We start from the raw sequence: 18082 nt of genomic DNA on the forward strand, positions 1-18082 counted from the left end.
AATATATATGTATAAAAGTGTAGGGGCTGGGGTTGTAGCTCAGTGGTAGCACTCTTGCCTAGCATGTGTGAGGCACTGGGTTTGATTCTCAGTACTACAAACAAATAAAAACAATAAAGGTCCATCAACATCTAATATATATATATATATATATATATATATATATATATATATAACTTTATTATATATATCTAATATATATATTTTTTTTAAAAAAATGGTGTAGAAAAGAAGTCTTTGGGGCTAGACATCTAACACCTAACTAGCAACAAACTTAAGGCCATGATAGCATTTTTTGAGATAGAGTACATCCAACTTAGAAGTAAAAGGAAAAGAAACCCTCCACAGTCTAAATTCATGCACAAAGAAGTGGTTCAAGACAAACATTTCACATATGGCTTAACAAGTAAGTTACATTGGACACTAAAAGTGAAAAACAAACTATACATCTGAGGAGGTCGATATCTACAATATTTAAGGGCTCCAAAACTCAATAGCAAAAAAAAATTAAATAAATAACTGAATTTAAAATGGGCAATAGACATTTCTCAAAAGAAGACACACAAATGGCCTGGAGGTATATACAAAAAAAAATTTACTAATCATCAGAAAAATGCAAATTAAAAACCACAATGAGAGCTTACCGTACCCCACTAAAATTGGCTATCATCCAGGGAAATGGAGAAAATCAAATTCCATGTATTTATAATTTTGCCAAAATGAACCCAAATATTATATATAACTATAATGCACTAATAAAAGAAAAAAATTAATGAATAAATAAATACCAAAAAAGTGGCTATTATCCAAAATACTAAAGATAACAAGTGTTGGCAAGGATGTGGGGTGTTTTCTTTCATCACATTGGATTTGCTATCCAATTGCCCCTGGGTTTCATATTTTCTTATATGAAATCTGCTGTTAATCTTATTGAGGATTCCTTTTATATGATGTGCCCTTTATCTTTTGCTGCTTTCAAAGTTTCATCTTTGTCTTTGCCTGCTAATATAGAAACTTATATTTTAGGATTTAGTGTCTTGAAAAGGCCAAAGAGTTGCTTTGGGTGGGAATAAGTCCTGTAATATATAAACTGTTATTAGTAGCCTGTGTGGATTAAACAGTATCCAAGGGACCACATTCAGGAGTTGTGGTCAAATAGGTTGTGTGCACAATTACAACTGTGAAGACTTATAGATTTAGAAATGGAACATTAACATAGTGATGTCAGAATTTAGAGCATTAGGTCAGAGAACACAAAACTGAATAATTAAGCCTGTGTCTTTTTCTGGCAGTAAATGACAGAAGCCTGGTTAAAGTGAACATATCAAAGCTTAATGTTCATGGATCCACAGAGAATAGAATGAGCCAGGCAGAAACTGAAAGCAAGTAAACATACATGTGTGTCTGGATTGAAAATTAAATGAAAAACTAGGAAGTAAGCATAGAATGGAATTCAGGTTAGCACTGAAACTGGTGTCTTGAAAGCTAGAGGAAACTTTCAAATGCACAACAAGGTTGTTGATTCTTAGCTAGATCCAGTAGGGATCCAGTGTATGTATAAAAAACACTATAGGAAAAGATACATGTATCAATATGAATAACTGACCAAAAAAAACAATTGTCCATGAATACATAAAGATACAATATCTGTAAGGATATAACTCTGTAGTAAAGTATAAAATATTCTTGAAAATGATGAACCCCAACTCACAGAGATGTTTTACTTTATGTCTGTGAGGGAAGGAAGTAGATATGACTGGTGATGTGATTTTGTGGGACAGGATGATTGATTTTTTTTCAATTTAAAGCAAAATAGAAAATTTCTAAAAAACTTAAAGCAAGATAATGCCAAAAATGGCATTATCTATGCTGTCAATTTTTCAGTTTTATAAATGGATGTATTTATTTACAAAAACACAAATATGGCAGTTTCTGTTTGTAAATGTATAGAATATCTCTTGAAGGAAACACAACAAAAAGGTAACTGGCAATCTCACTAGAGAGGATATGTAGTACTGAAGATTGGAAGTGGGAGACTTACTTTACATTGAACATTCTCTTACCCTAAGTTTCATTATTTTTATTTACTGTATGCATTTAATTATGTGAGTATGTACCTAAATGATAGCATGCAGTTTTTATAGAAGAAATTGCCAAAAAATGGGAATGGTATGCTCAAAAAAAAAGGAAAAATATTATTTGCTAATTTCCTTAATATTTTGAAATAAAATTCATTTTTTTTACTTATAGTGTGATGGAATTATGTTAATGAAGAATCTAGGAAATACAATAGAAGTAAACTGCACTTTAAAATTAGTTTTTAATGCTCCATGTAATAGACATTCAATTCAAACTTCACTAACACAATGTCCCGCTCTGAAACAAAAAGGATTTACTTACCCAGGAAGTCTAAGAAGTAGATCTGCGTCTGTCTTCTAGCATATATAGCTCTAAGAGTACAGATGATGTCATCAGGAATCAGTTTTCATCTGGGATAGTGGGATGGAGTACTCTGATGAGACAACCTGGATCTTTTATCTGAGGTAATACGAATGAAGTTCATCCTAGCTGCTAGGTCTGAAGTAGTAGCCCTGTGCCATTAAGTAAGGAGATTTTCCCCCAAAGACAGCATGACCAGATAAAGTAAGGAGATTTGAAGCCAGAAAGTTTATAATAACCTTGACATAGTCACCAGAGTGTAGAGAGAAAATTAGACATTGAGAATAAGAAATTGAATTGTTTATGAAGCAACACTGCATCTTCATTGCCAACTAAATGTGGGAGTGAAAGGGAAATGTTCGATATTTCCTTAAGCATGAGAAATTTAAGTTCTCACAATCCATTTTCATTATGGAAGTTTCTAAGCAAAGATCTACATTTTGGTATTTACCTACAAGAACATTGCTTTTTTTGTTTGGTTTTAGTTTTTTGTGTTTATTCTTTGCAGAACTATCAGTTTAAAAAAAATCAGAATAATCACCTAAAGTATTTAGCACTGGCATATTTTTCAAAGTTTCTGTTACCTGACTATTATCTGATGTATTTTAAATACAAGCAACAGGATATTTGAATTTTTATTGAACTGAATGCAATGTGACCTTTTTTGTGTGATTCTTCTTAACTTGCTGTTAGTCATAGTGAGTATCTGTGCCTTCCAAAGTACCATTACAGTCCATATTTTAGGGTACAATGAAAATTGGGGAAGTGGTTAATTATTGATGTCAAAAACAACTACTTGGGTTGGGGTTGTAGCCCAGCAGTAGAATGCTTGCCTTGCATGTGTGAGGCACTGAGTCCAATCTCTGCACCACATAAAAATAAACTTAAAAAAATAAAGGTATTGTGTCCATGTACAACTTAAAAAATCCTACTTTTTTATTTTAAAAGATTTTTCCTTATTTGTTAGAGTGTTTCATCTATAATTATGGAATACGCCATGTTAAAGTAGGCATTCAAACATCTTAAGTTTAATTACAAAGAGAACCCTTTGTTAGAATTTATTAGCCCAGATAGAGAACAAATTAATATCTTGTGCCTAAACTTTATATGCAAATATCAAAACTGCTGCACATTTTTATAATTCTCCATTATTAAAATAGAAAAATGGCATTATCTATTGTTCACTTTCATTACACTAATTAATTTTTCTATAATTAGGATTTTTTATTTTTCTTATGACTGCATTCTTATGCAAGAAAATAATCCCACCGAAATCACAATGGATTCAGCAACATTCTATAACTCCACTTGAAACTTTCAATTATTTTTAAGTATTGGCATTGATGTAGTTTGTGAGGTTTGTGACAATAAGATTGCTTTGTGTTATCTATCAAACAACATTTTGGGTAAAAAACAATCTTTTCATGCAAATTTAATCTCAAATTAATAATACTAAAATCTGCTTACTGGTGCTATATTTAAAAAACTATGCTGAAAACCCTTTTGGCATTTCTTAAAATCTAGTGTGAAAGATGGTGAAAAGACAGCAAAAGGTTTTGAAATTACTGTTTTTAACCCTATCAAAAACACTATAGATAACAATACATTTCAAAAAAACTAAAAATATATATATCTGAAGTTTTCACCATAAGGAAATGATAACTGTTTGAGGAGTTAGAGTTTAACCTGATTTAAACATCATACAATATACACATGTATTTAAACATCACATTACTTAATTAGAATAATTTTTATGTTTTCAAGTTATCAGTTAAAATAAATTTAATTTGAAATCTCTAGCATTCAAAAATGCTAACATTTGCCTTTTAGGGATTTTTTTTTTCACCTAACAAAAAGGAATTGAAAAGGTTAAATCATTTCTGTAAGAATCAGATATGTCAGGTATTTTTTTCTACATTAAATATCAAAGATGGCTTGGCAACATATTTAGAATTTTCTGAGCTTTACTATTAATAAAGTTAAAAGAAAATCTAATGTGATTAGGCAGTGAAGCCACATTCAATTTGTATGTGAAACACCCATTGTGCTTATCTCTACCCTAGATATTGCTCTGCACCCATGTACAACATTCTGAATTCTGTGTATAAAGTTAAACATTGCAGAAGGGCATATATCTGATGATACAGATAAAATAAAGTAGAAGTTTAGTAATGAGCAAAGTTCATAATTTACTGTTCATGTCTTTGGTATTTCTACTATTAATACATTTTAATCATTTTCTGTGAAATTAAGACACTAATAAAAATATTGATAAGTTTTTCAGCTCCCAGAAATGTAAGACCTCTATTCATACTGTATTACTGTATTTTAACACCACAAAATTAATAATGAAATTTTTAAAATGTTAACTATTTACAGGCAAAGTTGTTATCAATGCAAGAAGCCAGAGAAGCTGCCGTTGAACAGTACAAAAAATTGGAAGAAGAAATCCAGACACTACGAGTTTACTACAGGTAAAATTCTTTTTCACTTGGGCTTAAATAAATATTGTTTGGGAAATGTTCCTACCTAATTTCACAATAGTGAATGAGGAGATACTTAAGTAAAATTAAAAATTACACAGTCAAAGCATTTTTGTAACTTTAAAAATATTTAGCCAAAAATATTCATCATTCTACCTCTTTTCCTTCCTGCATTTGGTAAAGTTTAAACTCCCATCAAAATCATAAAATTTACATAACTTATTACTAGATGTCTAAATGAAACCTTGTTAGCTATTGAACTATTTACCCATCTAAATGCCACCTCTAAGGTAATATATGTTTTTTAAATACTATGTCAGTAGTAGTCATAGTAACTTTTCAACTATTATAATATACTTATGAGAAGTTTCTAAAGAAATGTCTCTAAAGGATTTTTGACTGATTTAATTAAGTTTATATTCCAGTAGTTGTAAAACTAATTCAAAAAGTCAAAACTGGCTTTTCTTCTTAAATTTATTTATATGTGGTGCTGAGAATCAAACCCAATGCCTCATACATGCTAGGCAAGTGCACTACCACTGAGCCATAGCATTGTTAATAAAAAGAAATAGAATAGAAAATGTCAGATTGTATCCTGTATAGTAAGAATAAATACTGTTTTATTTTTGTGTCAGTTTTTTGTATGTGAAGAGAGGGATAAGATTATATATTGGGTTATATGCAAAATATGTGTTCTCCCAGTAAATCATGGTTTAGGAAAAAAGTTTGAAAACACTGATGCCCTACAGATTTTTCAACTACTAATATTAAAAATAACCTCAAGTCTGAAATGTGAATTCACTAACTGAAGTTGTACTGAAAGTTATTTTTGTTATTAATTTGAACCTCTTCTTAATGTTGATAAATGCAACTAAATCAAAATCAGTTTTACTGGAATACAATTATGAAGTTTTTACAATACAATATTGCTAAATGTCATCATTACAAATGCATTAAATAGTCACTTCTAGTAGCACATCTAATGACTGTGAATGGTATTTTTATATAACTGCAAATACTTAAGTATATGACATGAAAAGTATATGACAGCTTTGAAGGTGTCAATGACATCTGCAGCAGTTGGTTGTTATGGATTGAATGTGTCACCTCCAAAACAGGTATGCTGAACTCTAACCTCCAGTACTCAAAATGTTTTGAAAATTCATTTTGAAATAGGGTCTTTACAGAGCAGTCAAATTAAAATGGGGTCATTAGGATGAATCCTAATCTGACTGGCATGCTTTTTTAAAAAAGCAGGGGCTGGCCAGGGGAGCAATCTGGCTCTGCATAATAGTTATCACCTAAAATCCCAGTGATTCTGGAGGCTGAGGCAGGAGGATCTCAAATTTAAGGCCAGACTCAGCAATTTATTGAGACCCTATCTCAAAATAAAATTTAAAAAGGGCTCAGTGGTAGAATGCCCCATGTTCAATCCACAGTACCAAACGAGAAAAAAGACAAGAGAGAAAGACAATATTAAGTAACACAGAGCCAGGGGTGGCGGCACACCCCTGTAAACACAGCAGCTTGAAAGGCTGAGGCAAGAGGATCTGGAGTTCAAAGCCAGCCTCAGCAACTTAGCAAGGGCCTACACAACTCAGGGAGGCTCTGTCTCTAAAAAAAAATTAAAAAGGGCTGGGAATGTGGCTCAGTAGTTAAGCATCCCTGGGTTCAATCTCTGGTAACAAAAAGAGAGAGAGAGAGAGAGAGACAGACAGACAGACAGACAGACAAGATGGCTATGTGACTGAAGTGATGCATCTATAAGCCAATAAATGCCAAGGATTACCAGAAAACTCTAAACACTAGGAAAGGCAAAGGAAGGATTCCCGTTTAGAGCCATTAGAAAGAGTATAGCCCTGCTGACACCTGATTTTAGACCAGTTTGTCCAGAACTGTGTCACATTAAATTTCAGTTGTTTTAAGCCATTTAGTTTGTCACTGACTGTGGGAAATCATTTGTTTTTGCAGTTACCATCAGTGGCTATAGATGAGTATTCAGGTGGGCAGGTAGGCAAACTCCAATAATGAATGAATATATTCATTCCTTTTTTTTTTTAACTGTTAAATGAATATTATAGTCTTTTCTCTCTTTATACCAGTGATTCTCAACTGTTAACTACTGTTAGAATCACCTGAGGAACCTCTAAAAATCCAGATCCTGATGCCCTCCCTGCACAACCTGGGCTTATTACATCAGGTATAGGTGTGTTTTAAAGCTCCTAGAAATTTTCATGTGCAGCCAAGTTTTAGAGCTAGTGTTTCAAATGCATGTTTGTTAGCTGTATTAAATTAGGGTCTCAGTAAAATACTAAAAGGATACATGATTAACCCTTTATTAAGACTTATGAGCCAGGCCTGGTGGTGCACACCTATAATCCTATTCAGGAGCTTGAGGCCAGCCTACATTGCAAGACTCTGTCTCAAAATAAATCAAGAGTTAGGGACATGGTTCAGTGATTGAGGACCCCCAGGTTTTATCACACACACACACACATACACACACATACACACACACACACACACACACACACACAAAGGCTTATATCAGCGTCATATGATTATTGCCTATTGGTGTTACAGTGTGGGAGGTAGCATATTCACTCCATTTTTATGAATAATTTTTATGGAAACTTCTCTGCTACCCTTGTGAGATAGGACAGCAGGTGCTCTGTTGATAAAATGACAGTGTCTAAGAATTTTAACAGATGTATGATAATCTTGCATGAACTGACATTATTTCCTCAAAAAAAAAAAAAAACAAAACAAAACTAAGATGCCAGTTCTTAAGGCTCCTTCTCATTGCTGAGTTGCAGATCACTCAATTATTTTGAAAAGTATGAAGCTAGAATATTTGTTTTCAGAGGCCTTTTTTTTCTATTTACATCAACATGATTTCTTCTAAACAGTAGGAGAATTAATGAGTGTAAAATTACTAAAACTAAGGGAAGATTTCCAAAAAGAAAAAAAAAAGTAAAATACTACTAAATAGTTGTATTAGATAAGAATTAAAAGTATCCTTTGTGTTTGATATTTGGTGGTCATTAGTGACTTCCACACAAAAAAAGTTTCATTGGAGAATTAAATATAAAAGAAACAGTTCTCAGTAAATTGAAGAGAAACAATAGGTAAAGAAGTATGGCAATTTGGACAATGGCATAATCCTTGAAGAAACTTGAATAAAAAATATAATAATGACAGTTGAGAAGAAAGGAAGGAAGGTTAGTGATTTTCTTTTTCTAGTTTTGAAAAGTGGCAAATTCTTGAATTTGTATTGTTGATTGAAAGGAGCCCATAAGAGTGTTATTGAACAGACTCTGGAGAAGGTGGAAAGAAAGAGACTTATGAGTATTTGCAGAAGAGTTTATGTTGAACAGGAAGATGGCCAACTTGTAATCATAAATAGGAGTAAAAGAGGTAAGAATAACAGAGTGTAAATAAATTTGAGGCTTCAAAAAATAGAGATTGATGTGAGCTTCTGAAGATGAGCGGTCAGGAGGCCCTGCCAGGAATGATAGGGTTAGAATAACCACTCAAGTTCAGAATGGGAGAGAGAACTGAATATGGGGGAAAAAAAAAAAATCAAGTCAAGGGCTGGGGATGTAATGTAGTCCGGTGGTAGAACATTTGCCTAGTATGTACAGGCTCTGGGTTCAATCCCCAGCACCACAAAAGGTCAGCAGGGAGAAAAAGGAGCCAAGTCAAACAATCCTGAGGACTCAGCTAGGGATGGATGCCACATTCAAGTACCCTTGTATAACAGTAAAAAAGGCAAAGGATTGAACTGTCTTAGGATTCCAAATTATAAGGGGAAAATGATAGAGAATAGAGAAGATTGGAGGGTACTAGCAAAAAATGTTGTTGGAATGATAAATGATTTTCTAAGCTAAATAGGTCAGAAAATAAAGTTGAAGGGACATGTATACTGAGAAATAAAAGGAAGTATCAAGATACCATAAATCTTAAGGAGATTACAGAATAAATATAATAGGACTAAGAAAATTCAAGACCTGAAGGGATAGGAGGTAATAGTCAGGTCAAGAACATTGCTATTTAAAATCTCAGAAGTGGCCAGGTGTGGTGGTACACACCTGTAATCCCAGCAATTCAAGAGCCTGAGGCCAGAGGATCGAAAGTTTGAGGCCAGCCTTAGAAACTTATCAAGGCCCAAGAAACTAAGGCTTTGTCTCAAAATAAAAATAAATGAAAAGGGCTGGGATGGAGCTCAGTGGTATCTCTGGGTTCAGTAATCCTGGGTACAAAAAAATAATCTCAGAAGTAAAGTACTCAGTTCTGAGCAATGATGATGTTTAAGGCATTGCTTTGGAAGTGGATAATTAATATGAGAAGAGGTGAGGGTCACAAGATGTAAAACATTGAATATTCACTTAGGTATCATCTCTAAAAATATTGATATATGTGAGTTGCTCCTTATTAAGGGTGAAAATAGAAAATGACCTAAAAATAAATAAAATCTTCATATTGAAATACAAGAATGACAGACAGACAGACAGATAGATAGATAGATAGATAGATAGATAGATAGATAGATAGATGTATCAGAGGAAATCTGACAGTGTGGATGCACAGAAAAATGTATGATAGACACCCAAGAAAAATGTGGGTAACATAAGTTCATCTTCCAGAAAAATTCATGTGTCTTATCAAAACAAAAAGGTACAGAGAACTGTTGTGGCTTGATGGTGGAAATGTAAAATGATGCAATTGCTATAGAAAACAATTTGATGGTTTCTCAAAGTTCAAAAACAGAATTATCACATGATCCAGCAATTCTGCTTCTAAGGATATACTCAAAAGAATTGAAAACAAAATTCAAACAGATGTTCACAGGAGCATTATTCACAATAGCCAAAAGTTAGAAGTAACCCAGGTATTCATTAACAAATAAATGGGTAAACAAAATGTGATGTAAATGGGTGTGTGTGTAAATTGAAATATTCAGACTAAAAAATGAAATTCTGCCCTAATCTTCATCATGTGGGATTAGGCCCCAACTTCCTTAATAAGACTCCTGTAGCACAAGAATTAAAAACAAGAGTCAATATATGGGATGGATTCAAACTAAAAAGTTTTTTCTCAGCAAAAGAAACAATCTGTGAGGTGAACAGAGAGCCTACTTCCTGGGAGCAAATTTTTATCCCTCACACATCAGATAGAGCACTAATCTCTAGGGTATATAAAGAACTCAAGAAGCTAAGCACCAAAAAAACCCAAATAACCCAATCAATAAATGGGCCAAGGACCTGAACAGACACTTCTCAGAAGAGGATATAAAATCAATCAACAAATATATGAAAAAAATGCTCATCATCTCTAGCAATCAGAATTGCAAATCAGAACTACTCTAAGATATTATCTCACTTCAATCAGAATGGCAGCTATTATGAAGACAAACAACAAGTGTTGGCGAGGATGTGGGGAAAAACGTACATTCATACATTGCTGGTGGGACTGCAAATTGGTGCAGCCAATTTGGAAAGCAGTATGGAGTTTCCTTGGAAATCTGGGAATGGAACTACCGTTTGACCCAGCTATTCCACCTCCCAGACTATACCCAAAGGACTTAAAAACAGCATACTACAGGGACACAGCCACATCAATGTTTATAGCAGCACAATTCAAATAGCTGAACTGTGGAGCCAACCTAGATGTCCTTCAGTGGATGAATGGATTAAAAAATGTGGCATTTATACACAATAGAATATTACCCAGCATTAAGAAAGAACAAAATCATGGTATTTGCAGGTAAATGGATGGCATTGGAGAAGATAATGCTAAGTGAAGTTAGCCAATCCCCAAAAAACAAATGTTTTCTCTGATATAAGGGGGGGTGACTCATAGTGGGGTAGGGAGTAAGAGCATGGGAGGATTAGATTAATTCTAAATAGGGAAGAGGGGTGGGAGGGAACGGAGGGGAAAGAGGATTAGCAAGGATGGTGGAATGTGATAGTCATCATTATACAAAGTACATGTATGAAGACTTGAATTGCATGTCAACATATCTTATATACAAACAGAGATATGAGTGGTATAAATGTTTATTAAGAATTGTAATGAAAATAAAAGTTAAATAAAATAAATTTCAAAAAATTTTTAAAAATAAAATTCTGATACAGCATTCATGAATCCTGGAAAGTATGCTAAGTGAAATAAGTATGATCAAAAAGACAAATATGCTATGATTTCATGTATATAAAGTACCCTAATAGACTAATTCATATATATAAAAAGAATAATAGAGGTTACCAGGAACTAGGGGAAGAGGAAGGTAGGGAATTGTGTAAATTGTTTACGATGAGGAAAATATTCTGGAAACGAATAGTGGTGATAGTTGGGCAACATTGTGAATGTATGTATGGCTACTGAAATATACACTTAAAAATGATTAAAATGGTAAATTGTATGTTATTAGTTTACCATGTGTACAACTCTAGCAAGGAGAGGAAGTTTCCAAAAATAACTGTGCTTAAATTTCCTGGAAGCTCAGATTCTGATTTAATTTTATTTAAATGAAAGTAAACTATTTACATACTTGAACAATTGATGCTTACAAATCCCTATATGAGATGCATTTCACACATACAGATATTAGTTTTTTCCTCAAAGCTTCCTAGTTTATAGGAAAAGAAAAAGTTCCATTTTATGTAAAGAAAGCCAAGGTTGAAACTGTAATTTTCAGAAAAATAGAGATAGATCAATTTCATAGATAATAAATTATGCTTAGTAAGGCTTGGAAAAAATACTTCCGGCTATTCAAATCAGTTTCAACTGTTGTGTGTGGACACATGCTTTTTCTTGTGTGTGTGTATATACATATATGTGTGTATACACACACACACACACATGAGCATACATATATAAGCATATATGAGCATGTGTATTGTCATTAAATAAAGTTATTTATCAATAATTAAGAAAAATGAGGTGTGAAAAACACAGTACTAGAACAGTTAGTTGGAGCCAGGAGTGAGTCGGTATATAGCTCACATGTGAATACCAGGAAGTAAGAGTAACCTTCAACTCTTGAGTTTCACCTTTCTATAGACAAAGCAGAGAAGAATATATGCCCAGTTGTTAGCTTTAGAGGAAGATTAAAATATGCTGATAACTTTCATTCTACTTTGCCTTTCATTTTATCAACTAGTGATACTGATTTTACTTTTTTAAATCTTTTTTTGTCAAAATGTTTGTTTTTACTGGAATTGAGTAAGAGCTATGGTTGCTATAAGCATTCCATTTCATTTTATGGAAATATGGGAATGTATTTTTTAGTTCTTTTTGCTTCTTTTGGTTTAGAATATTTTAAGTGCTAAAAAAAGGAAATATTAGAGTTAAGTGCTAGTGAGTAAGTGGTGGGTTACCAAACTTACCATCATAACCAATTATTCTTTCTCACAAAGAACTAACAGGAGGGGAATAACAAAATGAAGGTTTAACATAAATTTTATTTGTTGTAAAAGCACTATCAGTAAGTATTAGAATCTTCTTATTGCTGTGACAAATGCCAAATCTATTTGCAATAGCTTCATTAGTGTAAATGTACACAGCTTCATCAGGGAAGAATCTTACCCATTAAGTCTCAGGTTTTAATTCTGCAAATATTTCAACAAAATCAACAAGAGGTGCATTAAAATATGTTGGAAATTATAATTTATAGCTTATATATATTATTATATTAGTCAATATTATAATCACTAATATTTTATAATTAACATAATGTAATCAATAATATAATTACTGAATATAATTATATATTTGGTATCATATATATGTTGTATGTTATATACTGTGCTTAATATTTTATATATTTTGTCTTTAAATTTTTATAGATGTTCCACATCTGTGATGATGGAAAAAAATGGGTTAAATTTGTAGAGATTAGTTTGTATTTAGTAATGATTTTTTCCTGTTGTTGTAAACCTGTAGCACTACATTCCTAAGTTCAAGAGGCATAATAATAACAAACTCTTTTCTAATTGAGGGAATGACTGTGTTTCAATGTTTGCTGATTACAGTGCTTCCTTATTTTTTCTTTTACTTAAAGAAAGTGCAAATTAAAATGTTTAGACAAGAATTATATCCTGTTGTTTGGTGCCAGTAGTAGGACTTAATGTGCTTATTTATCATAATAGCAAGTAATATGTTTTAAATTTTTATTCTATTTTGTCTGATTCTACATATGAATCTGTAGTACTATTCAGAACCTGGTAAATTACACATTTTAGAGCAAACAATACTAAATAGATTATACATATTTTTAAGTTAGTATGTTTTCCATGATTGTACTAGTATTTTTCAAAGTTAACTACGATACTTAAGAGTTTGATGTAAAAAGTGGGCTAAAAATGAACCTACTTACTTTGTTTATACATTTCAAAGTCATAAAACCATAAAGATAGAGGCTATATAAAAAATATTTGAAAAGAGTGAAATTCTAAATTTTTTCTATACTTGTGTCAGTCTATTTTATATGGACTATCATATATATATATATATATATATATATATATATATATATGTGTGTGTATGTATGTATTTTTTGTGCATACACATATGTATTTTGTAACAGAATATCTCAGACTGGGCAATTTGTAATGCATAGAAATCTGTTTGGCTTATGACTTTGAAGTCCGGGGAAGTCCGAGAGCATGGCTCTGGCATCTGGTGGGGGCCTTTGTGCTGCATCATCCCATAGCAAAAATAGAAGGGCAAGAAAGGGTGACAAGGATAGAAGAAGAGGCTTAACATGGATTTATAATACAGCCACTTTTGTTATAATTAACCCACTCCTACAGTAACCATGTTAATCCATTTGTCTTCATGACCTGTCACCACCTCTCATTAGGCACCATCTCCCAAGGTGGTTGCATTGAAGTCTAGGTTTCAAACACATGAACTTTAGGAATACATTCAAACTATGTAAATTCTTTAATAAATTTTATTTACTATGAGCCTTTTTCTTCTTACATGTATACTGTCTACATATATGATAACATTAATAATAGAAATATTAGGATTATCACAAGGATCTGATGTTTGTTTTTATGGTGGTTATAGTTTTTTATTGAACCATATGGTCTTCATCAGAACTATGCATTGGTAACACAGTCAAGAGTGCTCATAGCATGCAGATGCTAACCATGAAGCAGTATTTTTCTCATTACAAATTGCTCATTAAGAGTGGAGTTAAACACTCAATTCTCACCTCATTAGTTCTGTTCTAATTGTTCTAATTGCTTATGCCTATTGGCCTATCCAGTAACATAAAAATTTTATTGTATCTATATCTTCTGCAGAAACTAACTGTCCGTAGAGCTACATTTGCTTCCATATAGCAAAAGCAGTGATAAAAGGAATGCAAAAGACTTAAATTACATTTACATGTAATCATAGTTTTATCATAGATAAATTCTATCTAAGGTGACATAATTGATATTCAGAAGTAGGGTAACTTATCAAATGCCAAATTCTACTGGTTGAGAGGGGAAAAGAGAGAATTTTCAATTTTGACATTATAGGCTTTTTGTAGCTCCAAAATTTTAAGGAAGTTATTACCCCTCAAAGAAGGTAGATTCCATTTGTGTTTAGTAGTGCTTAGGATCAAAACTGCCCTCTCATGCCATTATGTTGGACCTATTCTAAGACCTTTTTAATGTACAATTGACTTCACCTTTATTATTCAGATCACATGTATATTTATTGGTGGCTCTGGATTGCTAAACTGAACGAACATTAAAGCAGTTTTAAAAAATTGAAATTTGTATTTGCTATATGTCCAGTTACTTTGGAATATATTTAAAGATTCTTCCCTTATTCCTCAACTTACAGAATGTTGCAGTTAATTAATTACTTAACTTCCTAATATTAATTCACCTGTAAACAAAAATAATATCTGGCAGGTTTATTATGAAAATCAATGAATCTCTTTTGAAAACTTTAAAACACTATGCAAAGGAAACCTATTAATAATAATATTTATAGAAGTACTTGATTTTTTGCTTTATTGAAACATTAAACAACAAAGTAGTAAAAAGGCTACTGCTATAGAAATAATTTACATCTTCTGTGACTTTTGTATCCAGAAAAACACATTTTGTATTATCAGTTTACATTGTTATCTTTGCCTTGTTCTACATAGTAAGTTATAAAAATAAGTCTGAATTTCAATATGTATAGCTCTCAGCTGCTATTTGTTATTCTACAAAATAATTCAACCTCCTCTTAAGACAATTTTACAAAATATTTTGTCATCTAGTGATTGTGCTGAGCAAATCAGTGGGTTTGCTAGTTATAGGTCAAAGACTTTGACATTTGTAAACATCATTTCTATCAGCTTGATAGAATTTATTTTCCTATTTTATTAGATAAAAAAAGTAGGCTTTCTCTTGGTTTTGGCACCTATGATCACCATCATTAAAGTTCTACAGGTGTTACTTAACTCCTACATATGTAATCTTTACTTGTCCCTTTAACTTATAACTCCATTTTTCTAGATTTTTTCCTGATAATCACTGTCACTTTTGCCTCTCCTACCTTGGACCATACTTGAATAATTTCATGCCCAAGCATTTTTTGTTGCTTATCAGATTGGTTTCATTACTTATTTCCCTTAAAATTCCTAAAACATTATTTATTTTTAACCTCTCAGTCAGGCATTGGCAGTATTTAACAATGCAGGATTACCTATACAATAAATTCCAAACTCTAACCTAACAGATGTGAACTTCCTTAATAATGCCATCACCTCTTTTACTGCTTTAATATTTCTTCAGTCATCTTGTTGCCTCTCAGTTTTGTTTGTATTTATGTCACTGGAACACTGCCTCCCACACAGTAGGCATTCAACAAATATTTGTTGCACTGAATTGACTATTACATGAATTCCCAATCTCATGAACACAACCAACATTTTCCCACTTCAGTTCCTTATGTAACGAATCTTTGCCTCCTGTAGCAGTCCCCTCTGCTTATTCTGTTCTTACTGAGCTTTCACAATACAGTTTAAATACCAACTATTCCATTTATCTTGTTCTGATCTTCTCCATCAGAAGTGATCTCATTCTACTGAAAATTTCTACCATACTTACTTACTGTGCATCCCTGTGCAATAATTGTATAAATATGTATCTTAATTCCCTTCCCAAGGCTTCTGGGAATTCCAGTCTTTTTACCTGAAGGCCTACCCGTATTATGGAGGGTAATCTGCTTTAATCAAAGTCTACTGATTTAAATGTTAACCACATCAGACTTTCAGTAAATAAATGCAAAAGATAAAAAATAAACAATCAAATTTAACACCAAATTGAAAGTTTCTTTGGATTCAAAGTTTCTTCTGCATAGTAATTATTTGTGCAGTACATATAATAACTCAATGATAAATGTGTGAATGAATGAATTGACTGGGTATAACATGAACCTAATTCAGCATCTAGACTTCTAGGAATGTGGGACAAAATGGGGTCTCTATATAATAGACTTATAGGAATGTGGGGCAAAATGGGTTCTCTATATAAAAGACTTATGGGAATGTGGGGCAATATGGGATCCTTATATAATAAAACAAGTATATCACTTATCTACAAAGTTTCTTTTTTTCCAAATTTGTAATCTATCATCAGAAACATTTATTTGGATCTTATCTCTTTTGAAATTTAGAATTTAAAAAAAATTTAGGAAACAAGATTATTATCTATTGTTCCATTGCAACATTGTTTATTATAGTGAAAAAATAAATTAGAATCTTTCTCTTGAATGTTCTTTTCATTCTATATATTATTGAAAAATGTTAAACTGATTACCAAAATTTAAAAATAGGAGGTCTGACAATGTGGGACCCATAGGTTTATGCCATGCATGTTTGTTAGGGCCCTTCAGAGAAATAGAACCAATAGCCAATACATATACAGGGAAAGGGATTTGTTTGAAGGAATCGGCTCAGGCAATTCAGGGAGCCAGCAAATCTGTAATCTTCAGGGAAGCCAGCAAGCTGGACAATGAGGGAAAAGTTAATGTTGCAGTCATGAATCTCAGGGTGCAGAATTTCTTCTTCCCCAGGGAATTCCAGTCTTTTTACCTGAAGGCCTATCCATATTATGGAGGGTAATCTGCTTTACTCAAAAAGTCTACTGATTTAAATGTTAACCACATCTAAAAAAGGTACATTCAGAGGAACATCCAGACTGGTGTTTAACCAAATATGTGGGTAACATGGCCTAGCTAAGTTGACACCCAAAATTATCCTTCACACATGTGCATTTCAACAATTGGCAAAGGCTGAGTAAAAGTTACCCTTCCTATAAAGAGCATATATTCTCCATTCAACCAAATTGCCCAATCTGCCTACCACATGCATTTAAAGCTATCTGCCTGAACCCTTTCAGCATTCAAGTCTGTGTGCCCAGGTTTGTGTTGTGATCTTATTTATTTACAAAAGAGATATTTGTATGCATATACATATACATATACTCCAGACCCTGGCTTCTTCTTTGACCTCACTTCTTAACATCGTTCTACTCTTGGTTCACTCCAGGTCCCTTGCTATCTCAGACATTCTAAGCATGTTCCCATCTCACAACCTTGATGTTTGGTTCTGCCTGGAGTGTTCCACCCTGAGAATGTCACGAGTCTTCTTTATTCAACTTTCTGTTTAGATGTCCCTGACCACACTATCTAAAATAGACTACCTACTCATTACCTCGTATTTGTTACCCTCAAGTTTTTTTCATAATAGACATGTCTGTTGATGCTATACTACACTGTATATATGGATTATCCTCTAAAATATAAGTTCATCAAGGAGAAGAATTTGTTTTGTCTACTACTGTATCTTATACTTGAAATCAGTGCTTCTTGGCACATCTTTGGTGTTCAATAAATATTTTTGAATTAATGCATAAGTATACAAATGTATATGCTTAAACATTGACATACATCAGGAACTTAACAGCAGGTTATCTGGGAAGAGAGACTGAGTTAGCTTTCTTACAGAATGAATGGTGGATGAAAGGAGGGAAAGTTATAACTTTCATACTCTGATAAAGCATTTGAATTCTTTATGTATATGCATTCTTTTATATATAAATTATAAGAGTGAATTTATAATTTTTAAATGACCCTTAGCCATAGTAGCCTGTGGAAAT

General features: G+C 32.6%; 1 protein-coding gene across 8 annotated transcripts in view; it reads left to right on the top strand.

Moving 5' to 3' along the window:
• The window catches only part of Mipol1 (mirror-image polydactyly 1), a 343144-nt gene that overhangs the window by 231966 nt on the left and 93096 nt on the right, over positions 1-18082 (top strand). For all 8 annotated transcript variants that reach the window (XM_076850214.2, XM_076850223.2, XM_076850217.2 and 5 more), the window contains one exon: positions 4819-4913. In XM_076850214.2, coding sequence (XP_076706329.2) covers positions 4819-4913 — 95 coding nt within the window. The remainder of the gene's footprint in view (positions 1-4818; positions 4914-18082) is intronic.

Source organism: Callospermophilus lateralis, chromosome 3, assembly GCF_048772815.1.
Source record: "Callospermophilus lateralis isolate mCalLat2 chromosome 3, mCalLat2.hap1, whole genome shotgun sequence".
NCBI lineage: Eukaryota > Metazoa > Chordata > Mammalia > Rodentia > Sciuridae > Callospermophilus > Callospermophilus lateralis.